General features: G+C 41.7%; 1 protein-coding gene across 1 annotated transcript in view; it reads left to right on the top strand.

The window, feature by feature from the left end:
* The window catches only part of NEMP1 (nuclear envelope integral membrane protein 1), a 420,672-nt gene that overhangs the window by 339,213 nt on the left and 69,250 nt on the right, over nt 1-12,209 (top strand). Inside the window, exon 8 of the mRNA XM_044083655.1 lies at nt 4,094-4,267. Coding sequence (XP_043939590.1) covers nt 4,094-4,267 — 174 coding nt within the window. The remainder of the gene's footprint in view (nt 1-4,093; nt 4,268-12,209) is intronic.

Genomic DNA, 12,209 nt, shown 5'->3' with positions numbered 1-12,209 from the left:
TGTGTTAACAAGCTATGTTCTGATTTGATGCTGTCTCATGCTGAATCTGGCAGATACATTCCATTAGCAAAAGTAGTCAGTGGTCAGATGTACATTTAATGCCTGTCTTTGATATATATTGTATACTGCATACTTGTACTGTAATTCATAGCTATTGGCTCACTGCTGGTTTTCTGCTGTGATAAACATTTCTGTTGTGTGTTCTGTCTAAAATAGTTTAGGTAGTAGCTGTAATATTCTTCATATTCCTAATTGTGTTTGTGGGCCTAGTTGTTTGTTAGAGGCTGTTTTCTGAGCCCATTGTCCAGGCCCTCTTAGTTAGCAAAGACTATCCCTCACTTTAATGAGACTTTAGTGTTTATGGTCATTGTGTAGTTGGGTTGCCACGTCTACCGCTTGGAGAAAGTACTTCATTGGTTCTTCTGAGCTTTTTATAAATTTGTTTCAGGTTTCAACTTTGTTACTTAAGAAGTTAACTTAAGTGTTTCAGCCATTACACACACAGCTATCTGAGGAGGAGCACCTGATCTGTGATATATAGCAATAAGTAGCCTGTTTTTTGCTTATTTTTTAGTAGTTATTGCTTATTCTAGATATTTCTAGCAGTTTTATTGTATACTGCATGCTTGTACTGTATTTCATAGTTATTGGCTCGCTGCTGGTTTTCTGCTGTGATAAAAATTTCTGTAGTGTTAGGCCAGCAGTTGCCCGCCCCTACTATAAATTTGATCTTGGACACACTTCCCAGTCCAGTGTCATCAGCTCATTCTACCTAATAGTTTCTTTCCTTCTGTTCCTCCTTTCTTAAAATAATTGCCTGAATCTCCTTGTGTTATGACTGTGCTTCTGAAACATTTTGGAAATGTAGAGTATATTTTAGTGCATTTATTAAAACTGTATTTGCCTTAATATTGCTACAACTCAAGTGCTGTAGGTTGCAATGCATCTGAATTGTTTGTGTTGTTTTAGTTGCTTTTCTGTATATAGACTTTTCTGTATATGTATACTAGCTACTTATTCTATTGTATTACTGCCTCTTAAATTGTTTTTCAGTTGTGCACTTGCCTTGCTTCATTTAAAATGTTTTAAATTGCCAGTTTTGTAGAGTTTTAATTGCATTTACTGTTTAGGGCTGTACACTCAGGTGTGTTAGCCTTTTCTGTGTTTATTTACTGTATTATTGCATTGTTTAGCCTGTTTTAACCAAAAAAAAAAATACTATCTTGTTTGCTTGTTTCCTGCCTTTCCTAGCTAGTATAGTCCAGATCCCAGGCTTTGCTGGTTTCAGGACTTTATTTTCTGTGTTCAGAGCTATGCAGACCTTGCTCTGGTAGAGGGAAGTTTTGCTGCTTACCAGTGGGAGTGGTAAGCATTGTACTGCCTATCTAACACTAGAGGAGTGGTTTCCAGCTCTGAAATTGTAATTTTATTAGCCATTTTGGGCTGATTTCTATCCCTTTCTGGCTTAAAAACGTGTGTTTTGCGCGTTTTAGGCATTGTGCAGCACCGCGGGGCTGCGGTTAAAATTTCCCTTAGAACTAGCTGGTTTCTCAGTAGTAGCACTAAAATCTGAACCCCTGTGACTAGCACTTGCTCTAGAACCTGCTGGAAAGCACTAGGAAGACTTAAACTGATATAAGCACTCAACTCTCCTTGTTAATAAGGAGAAATTAATCGTAGGCACTAAACAGCCTAGAATTGCAAAGTACCTTGCAAAGGTAAGGGAAAACAGCTCTTGTACTTTACAAAAAAAAGCACCTAAACAGGCATGTCGATGGGTCAGCTTCTGGTGAATTCTCCTGTCCACATGCTGAATCTGGGCATACTGGGGCAATGCAGCAACTGCCTGATGTACACTGACAACCCTCTCCTCCTACCACCCAACACTACAACCTGCGAGAGATGCACTTACATAACCAAACTGGAAGCAAAGCTCTCTCCAGCCAGGATTGTGCTAGACAGTCAAGAGGAGAAAGTTAACACCTGCACTACACCTCAAGCAACACATAGCCCTTCAAAACCCACACCAACACCCACACATAGCAACACTAAACCTACATATGCGGAGGCCCTTAACATTAACCTGCCCAAGCAACAAGGACCTCCGAAGCTGAAATGCAAATAAACACCAGTCACAACCAAAGTGACACACAGCTCACAACACCAGTGTGCCACCCAACAACAGCCCTTAAGGCAAGACAACGTACCCAACACTTTAGTCATAGGTGACTCTATAGTCAGGCACACTGATGTCCCACTCACCAGGCTGAACAAGGAGAAAATTACAGTCAGCTGCCTGTCAGGTGCCAGGATCCGCCACATACGCATGCACACAAGTCACTCCACAACAAGTACAGATATGACTCATGTCCATGTTGGAGTGAATGACTTGAGACGTATGTCCCTGGACTACATGAAGAGACATGGAAGAGCTCTCGGATCATGTGGCCCAGGCAGGTATGACCCTAGCCCTGAGTAGCATCCTGCCTTCGCCCAGAATTATACCACAGTATAAGGACAAAATGATTGACTTCAACAATTGGCTAAGCTTCTGGTGTCGTTCAAAGGAGATCCAGTATCTGTCTGCCTGGGATGACATGATCGACAAACCATGATGCTTTGCCAGAGAAGGTCTGCATCTGTCGCCCCTGGGATTCAGGTTACTGGCTATAGCTCTTGCCACCCCTATAGTGCCTTTTTTAGGCAAGCTTCAAAGGACAAAACCACCACCGTAACAGATAGAAGCATGCAAAATCTGAAGGTAATGCTACTCAATGCTAGAAGTCTAAACCTCGAAATGCACTCTGTCGAGGCACTCCTAAAAATGGAGAACATCAATATCTGTGCAGTAACGGAGACCTGGTTCAAGGCTCCAGAGAGCACCCCTGCAATACCAGGCTACAACTCTTACCACCTTTTCACCACCAAACCAAGACTGAAACACTAAAGGTGGAGGAGTGTCCATATTCACACCTCCAGGCTAGTTGCCCAACACAGTGCATCTGAAATTCCCCAGGTGCAACTAACACTAGGTAAGACTGCAATCCAAACTGTAGCTTGCTACAGATCCCCCACCATGCCCCAAGATTCTCACTACACCTTTCTAAACATACTGGAAAATAATAAGATACAACCAAACGCCCTAATACTGGGTGATTTCAACTACCCTGCCATTAACTGGGAAAACTACTCTGGTACCAACACCTTTTCCCAACGGTTCTTGGAATTCATAAATTCCAACGTCCTGGATCAACTAATCCATTGTCCCACCAGGGGCTCCAATATCCTAGACCTGGTCATTACCAACATGGGAGATAGATGCTCCATACCGGCGGTCACCCCCTCATTGGTCTGGTCTGACCATAAGCTAATCACCCTTGACATCCACATCCCACCCCCACCCCCTAGTAAGGAAACCTCTGTAAAAAAAATTTCTCCAAAGTCAACTTCATGTTACTCAAATGACAAAACTCACAACACCCATGCAGATGGGATCTGAAAGTTAGACTGCTGAATCCTACACTAAGGCACTGTACGAGCACATCCACTCGTGCATGAATCATGCCATCCCAAATAGAACCAAGAAGGTCTCCTCCAAAAAAAGGAAGCCAATCTGGTGGTCCCCTGCCATAATTAAACTATACAACAGAAGGAAGAAACTGTTGCAGAAAAGAGGAAAATCCCAGGATGCAACCCCCCCCTTACCAGCCTCGGTAAGAAGCCGAGATCCCTCATAAAATCTACCAAAGCTAGTTATGAAAATAAAATTGCCAAAGATTCCAAAGACAGCCACAAGGCATTCTATAGTTATGTCAAGAATCTAAATGGTTATGCTCATATCTGCTCTGAGCTACAACAGAATGGCATTAAATATACTGATCCCAAGGATATTGCCAATATCCTGGCAGATCGATTAAGTGCCAACTTCACCCCCCTCTCACCCCCTAAAGGCCCATCTCAATGCCAAAAGATTGTCAAATTCCAGTAATCACAGCCACACAGCTAGAAACCGCACTCTCCAAAGCTAAGAATACAGCATCCATGTTCACTGTTCTAGTAAAATAATTTTAAATGACTTTTTTCATTGTTGCAGAAAGATATGCAGAGTGAAGGAGAAGCCAGTGCCACCTCGACTGCTTACAGAGGAAGAATATCAGAAGCAGGCTGAAGAGGAAACAAGGACGGCACTGGAGGATCTGAGACAGTACTGTATCAGTCCAGAGTTCAGTGCCTGGAAAGCTGTTTCTAGAATACATTCACCAAAGAGGCAAGTCAAACAAGCACAGATAATCGGTAAACTGTATTGTGGTTGGTTTAGTATGTCTGTCTTTCTCTAGGTAATATGCTGAAAATACAGCTGCAAACATTGAGGTAAGAACTGCAGTTCAGCACCAACCATTTTATCCAATCATTTTCTCTTAACCAGTTTTACCGTCTCTTAAGATTCACGTTATGTATGTAGCAGTTGCATTCTCATCATTTCTTTCATCTGTGTCACCTTTTAGATTTATTGGGCATAACCAAGCACTGTTTCTAGAGTCCTCTGTCATTTGTAATATCTTATACCATCCTGCACCAGTTAAGTGCTTTCCCCTTTGGGGGAGCTATAAGTGAATTGTTTTTTTTTTCAGCAGTTGCTAACTATTTTTTTTTTAAATTGGCTAATTTCTCCCTCCTTCTGGCTGACCCTCATTAAGCTTTTTTCGCTCAGTGTACATGTTCTTTCCTCAGTGATTGGAATTATCCAGATCCACAAAGGTGAGAGCTATCTAGGAGGAACCCATCATGGAGGCAGACACTAGAGTTGCTTATGCTCTAGCAGGCACCCAGTCTGTGAGGATATTCTTGTTATGATTGGCTTTAACCCCTCCACTGATGGGGACATGACCACATACTTCAATACAGGAACAGCTTTTATCCCTTTTGTTGTATGCATACATGCTCCTCCACATATGCCAACAGTTATAATCACCAACTTGGGTGGTCATGCCTTTGTCTTTCTGGGCTAGTTCCAAGCCATCTGCCCCCCCCCCCCACACACACACACACACATACACACTTCCATCCTCCCTGCCTGTGTGATCAAGTGTTTGAGCAGGTAATAGAACTCTGGTTGCCTGAGCTACAGTCAAGGCTTTATCCCTTTACACAACCAGTGCAGGCTGCTTCCAGCTAACTTTCCTAGAAGTAACCATGGGGCAACTCCAAATGTTTTAGTTATATAGTTCTGTTGGAGGCTGACTTCCTGTTATTTCATAAGTTGTTTATTTTGCATTTGACTGGGGTAGTCAAAAGATCTTTTGATGAGGTCACTGTAAACAGAAAAATATTAACATTCGGTTAGTCACTTTTTGTTTCCTTCCATCCAGACATATTTTCTGTCTGGGCTGCCCCTTTTAACTTTGAAGCTAGTAGTGATTTCATGCCTGTGAAGCTACATATGCAGATGGAGAGAAACTACCATGTAAAATTCATTTTTGGCATGTGCCGCATTCCGTTCATTCCACTACCCATGTAACGCCTGCTCTTGCACCCATGCCAGAGCATTTCTACTGGATAGCAAACTCGTTTTTACCTGTATTTATTTTAAAACCAAACGTCAATTAAAAGGGTGCCATCATCTAAACTTCACATAAGATTTATGTGATTTCCCCCCCATATGTACGTTTGGAATAGGTATGTGTGATCTCCCCTTACTTAATGCTTTTGATAGGCAGACTATTTAAAGATTACCACACCCAGTTAGGGTTTGAGTACCTGCACACATCTTCAGTATTTGTGAGAAGTTAAACAAGCTAACTAGATGGATGTCATTTAGAGTTTTCCAAACACATGACTGAGAATCACATAATTTCACGAAAGGCCTTCTAAAATTAGAGTTTTAAACATAAACTGTACGTTGTGCCAAAATAAAAAAATGGAAAGAGACCAGAAAAGTGTTAAGAATGAGAAATCTCGAAAGGCAGTTGCAGAATGTAGTTAAAAAAATGGAAAAGCCTATATGAGCATCACAACTTTCAACCTCCAGAAGTGGAAATCTGAGATGGAGCTCTTGTAAATCAGGGACATAGGATGAAAATCTGGAACTGATTAGCATGCAGTTTTCATATTCAAATCAATCTGACAACATTATCCCAGTAAGACTTCATACAGCCTTTTAAGCATTAAGACAGTGTTTTCTCCAGTTTTGTTTGAATACATGAGAAAAAGGTCTAAACCTCATTTTGCTAATTATCTATGAACAGATTGTGTATTATTAAGGACCCCCCCCCCCCCAAAAAAAAAAAAAAAAACTTATTTTAGCTAGGACTCAGTTGATGATTTATTATGGCAGTGAGCAATTGGAAGAAAATGGCATCTGTATAGGAAAGATTGTTCATGTCTCCATGGGGGAAACAAGCAAACAAAAAGCATAATGGGTACTGTGAGCCACAGGGCTTTTTTGGGGAGGTGCATGCAACTAAATTGGCCTCATGCAACCTTGCAGTAAAACTTGATGGACTTCGCTATGATGTCCTAAGGCTTTGTTCCCTGAAATATAGAAAGTTTTTTTTTTTTTTATAATGAGAATTAAATACATCTCTTTTAAAGAATCAGGAAGTGACTGTGAATTTGTAGAAAACTTAATTGCAAAACATGTAAATTTTACCAAGTTGACTTTGCTGCGGGACTTCAGCAAAGATAGCTAAAGGAGAATATATAGTGTGTGCTGCATACAAGAACACTGTAACAAATTGGGGGATTAGAACCGCGTTCGTAATGCAAGACGAACAGGAAGCAAGTGAAGGGATTAAGCCCTGATCCTTAATGCTAGTTATAACCAGGATGAAAGATATGTAAACAAGTGCCCTGGATTGCTTAATAAAATTTTGGGAAAATGGAAGAGTTCAATGAAATTTAAACCCTTGAGAGCTTTAGGGAAGGATATATCCACCTGAGATCCCAAAACAGGATTTCAGAACTGATCATTAAAGTGCCCAGAGAGGAATCCGTTGGTGTTTCAGTAGGTTAAATTAAGTCAGTATCATTGACATAGCTCTTAAGTATTATATTACAGGTAGAAGAATTTCCTTCGGCTAATCCTGAATATGTGAATGTGGAAAAACCTAAACCTGTTACCTCAAAGAGAATTTATTCCCAGCAAAGCTATATACAAGCACACATCCTGCCTGGTTACTGGTTGCAACTGTTTCTCCGAGAATGATTAAAGCATTTCAAGCCACAGTTTTCAACAATGGCAGTGTAAGTTTTACAAATGTGACTAAGTTGGTCTTTCTGTCTCTCCTTTACCCATCCCTCGACCAGTGTAATTCTACTTTTCATACTGAAAATCATGAAACTTCACCAGTACTTGACATATAGAATAAATGAGAATAAGAAAAAGAGAGCTTGACTGTACACTTTTACATGGTACATCCTGAATCCACTGCATTTCAAGAGTCTGACAATGCTGATCCAACTGTGTGGTCCTATAGCTTCCTGTAAGAGGATTTAACATTTGCAGATTCCGTTAACTACACGAGAGTGCTTTTTGGAGGACTTCTCTTTAGTTTCAGGTTTATTTAGTTGTTGCATGGACAAAACACAAATACTCAATAAAATATGTTAGAGCTGTAGATAATAAAACAACAATGCAAAACTTAAAATGGTGAGTTTAAACAACAGTAAATATTTTCACAGATTTTCATTACTCAGACACCCCTTTCTCCAATAAAAAGCTATGTGAAAATGATGCATTTGTCAGGGTTAAAGTATACTGTCAGTTCTGTTTTTCTTATGTTTTAAGATGTCATGAAGGTGCCAGTATGTGTTCACAGACAATAGAACAGTCATGTGATACATAGGCAAGGGGGTGCACACGCACCTGTCCTCACTGCAGGCTTTAGCTGAAGTTCAAGCAGTACAGATGCCTCAGAGGGCTTCCTATATATCCACTCTGAAAGACTGCCTGGTAGACAGTTATAACAGCAGCAGATCACCATTAGTCAATGCTGGACAAGGTTCTGTTCTTGGCCCTTTCAGTTAGGTGAGAGGTTCTATCAATAAACTCTGCCTCAGAGCACCTTAGAGATAGGCTTGTGCAATAGATATGTTCTTGGGTCTGTTTCTGTGTGACTTTTCTTTGGTACAGTTAGTCTTCAGGAAGAATTGGGAAATAAGGGAGTATAAGCCAGAAATTATGTCTGTTGCAGCATCCTAATCAAGGCAGCACTAGTATTCCATCCTTCTACAGATGATAAGGGAGAAACTGCTTCTGTTGCCCCAGCATGTGGGCCTCTTGATGTGATATGGGGATTTCCTTTTGCATCATAACTCAACTATGCTGAGATTAACTGCATGGAAGATCTGACTTATTACCCTTTTTGCACTTTTATTCAGAAAATGCAAAAAGTTATGAAGGAGTCTAGGAAGCCAAGTAATAGAAAAAACATACCTAAGCAAGGGGAAGCGATATGCTCTCTGGTACCAAAGAAAGTTCCATGACTTAAAAGGATCACAGATGTCCTTGGTTCTGCAGTACCTGTTTGAGTTGCTTGCCTTAGGTTTAGTGTATGCATAAATTAATGTGCACTTCTTAGGTGTTTCTGCCTGTCTACCAATAAATCAATTTCTAGCCCTAAAAAGAAGCTAGCCAGTGTCTGAAAAGCATACTCTACCTTAGACCATTGAGGAAGAGAGTGGGTCCAGCTTGGGGGCCTATATTTGGTTTTTGAAAAAAATAACTTTATCCCTGTGATGACTGGGGAGAGATGGACAATGGCTACCAGCCTAGTCAAACAGAATTTGATATATAATTCTGGCATTTGTAAATAAATGTAAAATACAGGCATGTTTCTTGAGTGTAAAAGAATACTGTGAAATGTGGAACTGCAAAATACGTGACAACATTGCACTCTACTGGCCCAGTGAAGCATGTTGTGACCCTTTCATATTAGAATTCAGCTCCAGTGTGTCTGAAGGTTTCATGCCCATTGTTTTAAGGCTAAAGTTTTTTACCATAATTTACATGTGGAAGGTACATTGCTCTAGTTTCTGCTAGTGTGTTTATGTGAAATGGCTTGTATTGTTGTAAGTTTCTGAGTAGGTGTCAGATTGCTAAATAATGCAGTTTGTGGCCTGAGAACTCAGACCAGGTGTTAATATGATGCAATATGAATACAAGGAAAACCTAAGTGTCAAAAATTATGTAATTTGGGACGGCCTTGGAGACATGTTTGTTAGTAATGCTTAAATACTATTTTTCACAAGAGACTCAAAGCATTTTGACTTTGGACATCTAACTCAGCACTCTGCCTTGTGCTCATATGTAAGTTTTAGCACTGTGATTTCTTGTAGGAATAGTTAAAGCTAGTAAAGATTAATTAGATATTTTTCTTTGAAATCAGACCTGTCCTACTGTATTATTTTCAGTTTCTTCGTGATCTCTGAACTCTTAGATATCTCTGTGGTGTAGTAGTTTTGTCTTGTGTTTCAATTATTTATTATTAAATATTTTTAAACCTTCTACCTGTGGCTGGTTTGTGTAGAGATAAGCTCTAGAGTACATTGCATATTTATAGAGGTTATTGTAATAGGCCACTTTAAAGTAAGCCTTGACTGTTAGTCATACTACCATTGGATAATAATATTGCACAGTAATAATTGGACACCCTTTTAAGAGCCTTTTAGTAGCTGATATTATTAGCTGGGTGGTGGCAGTAATTATACCATATAGTCTGGGTAAAGGGGCACAGCTGGAGAATCTGTGTCAGCCTTTCCCAGGAGTGTCTGTGAAGTTGTACAAATACTTATCTCAAAGTGTGTGTGTGTGTGTGTGTGTGTGTGTGTGTGTGTGTGTGTGTGTGTGTGTTTGTTGTGTCAGCTACTTGGTAGGGACACAAAGCACTGGTTGGACACAGAGGGTACTGGAGGTTTTAGCTTGACCAGCTAGGCTGAGACCTGGACCCTATAGCTGTGCCAGTGGGGAGTCTTATTGGGGACCTGGTGAGCAAGGGAGCAACTAGCCCCAGACTGACTGTGATCTCTGTGTGCACTTAAGGGAAATTGTACTATACTGTGTGTATTAGTTATCCTTCACTCTTCTATGAGACAACCTCACTGGTGTTAGTGGTGAGGATTGAAGCTCCTTGATTGCCTGGCCAGGGCACGGTCGTCACAAGTGTTTGGCAGTGGTGGGATCTACTTCACATACTAATTGGCTTCTAGTGATGTGGGTAGAGCGAATTCCTGTAGCTTATGTACAGTGATCTCTAAAAGTGTTTTGTACTCTAAAACAGCCACGCAGTGTATACTCAGAGTTCAGATCATAATTGTTTTATTTCTTTTGTTAGCTTAGTGTTTGTCAGGGTGAGCAGGCAGCATGTCAGCAGAGGAGTATGTAAAGGTGACAAGGAGCCAGCTGGCGGAGATGTGCCAGGCTAGGGGACTGGTGCATGGAAACCTGACTAAAGCAGACCTGATTGTAGCCTTGGTTACAGCTGCATCAGAAAACAGCAGCCTGGAGGACAGTCAGACTGACCGTGGAGAAACAATATCCTCTGAGATTGGACAGCTCAACCTTTCTGCAGTGGACTTAAAAAAAATCCAGCTGGAGCTAAAGAGACTTGAGTTGGAGGCCAGGTGTATGGAACTAGAAGCAGCCGAGAAAATGAATGGCAGAGGAGGCATGAGAGGGAAATGCTGACTCCTCTCCAGAGTCATGGAGGTAATGGGGAAGGGAGTAACCAGACCCCAGAAGCACAAAAGGTCAATAAATTTCTTCCACAGTTTAAAGAGGGGGATAATTTTGATAGCTTCATTCATATGTTTGAACGGGTATGTAAACAGTATGAAGCTGACCAAGGACTGTGAGTACGGTTCCTGACCCCCTTACTCCATTGTAAATCTGTAACTTCTTTAGCAAAAATGCATGACACTGACTTTTGATTATACTGCTGTAAAGACATTTGTTAGAATGTTTTAAGCTAACACCTGAAATGTATAGGAAAAAGTTTTGTGAGCATAGATGCAAGGCAGATGGAAATGTATGTGAATATGTTGCTAAACTGAGCACTTATTTTCATAGCTGGGTGAGTGGATGTTAGGTCACCACTTTTGAAGGACTGGCAGACCTTTTGGTAAGGGAACAAGCCCTTAGCACTTTGCCTGAGGACATGAGGATCTGGTTAGCTGATAGACAGTGTGCTACTTTAGAGGAGTTGGGGAAGAAGGGAGAGCTATACCTAGCAAGCAGGGCAGCCCTGCACAGGAAAGGGACCCCCAGTACTGCTCATGGGACTAAAGGAACTCATGGTGGGCAGCACAGACTACCCCAACAGAATCCGCCAGTAGCAGAGGAAGCCACTAGTCCAGGTACACGTCCAGGAGCTAGGGTTAAATGTTTTGAATGCAACCAGTGGGGCCATGTGGAATACAGATGTCCATGGAGGCAAGGTGGGAAACAAAAGGTGAGAGAGCCAGTAAGTGGGAAAGACAAAATGCCAACAGTAGGTTGTCTTGGGACAACAAGGGTACCAAACTACCACCAGAGGTTATATCCTGTTGCAGTGAATGGCAAAGAGGCCATCGCTAAGAGAGAGGCAGCCTCTGATATAACCATTGTAAAGCCTGCAGTAGTTACAGAGGAGCTCTACTTGCCTGGGCAATCTACTCCAGTCAGGGCTTTAGGAGGGATCCCATTCCAAATACCTTTGGCTAGGGTTCACCTTGACTGGGAGGGTGGAAAAGGAAGCCAGCAAGTAGGTGTGTTTGAGGATATACCTGCAGATGTCTTGATAGGGAATGATTTTGATAGTGCAGTACCCTGCTCTTGTGCAGTTGCACACAGTCAGGCTTGGAGACAAGCATGTAAGTCTGGTAGCCTAGGGGAGGCCCAGACAGACTGCACACTTGCAGCCAGGACTGCTGAGTTGGTTACTTCAGGGAGGGAGCTGCTTTGTAGCAGTGAGACTGAAGGTGAGCCACAGCTTGCTTGTGGGTACTGATGGTCCCTTGGACAGAGTGACTGCAAATGTAGAGGTGAGTAGTAGTACCCAGACTGACAGTGAGGCACCGCTGTCGGAGGATGCCAGACTTCCAGTGGAAGGTGAGCTGGGAAAGGTTACAAGGAGAGACTTGAGACAGGCTCACCTCCCAGACCCTACACTGCAAGGCCTGAGGCAGGTAGCTAGGGAAGCACCTGATTCTCAAGGTAAGGGGGGAATCTGTAT

This window comes from Protopterus annectens, chromosome 9.part0 (genome assembly GCF_019279795.1).
Source record: "Protopterus annectens isolate FY-2018-M chromosome 9.part0, PAN1.0, whole genome shotgun sequence".
In the NCBI taxonomy this organism is placed as follows: Eukaryota; Metazoa; Chordata; order Ceratodontiformes; family Protopteridae; genus Protopterus; species Protopterus annectens.
This window is presented reverse-complemented; position numbering and strand designations above follow the sequence as displayed.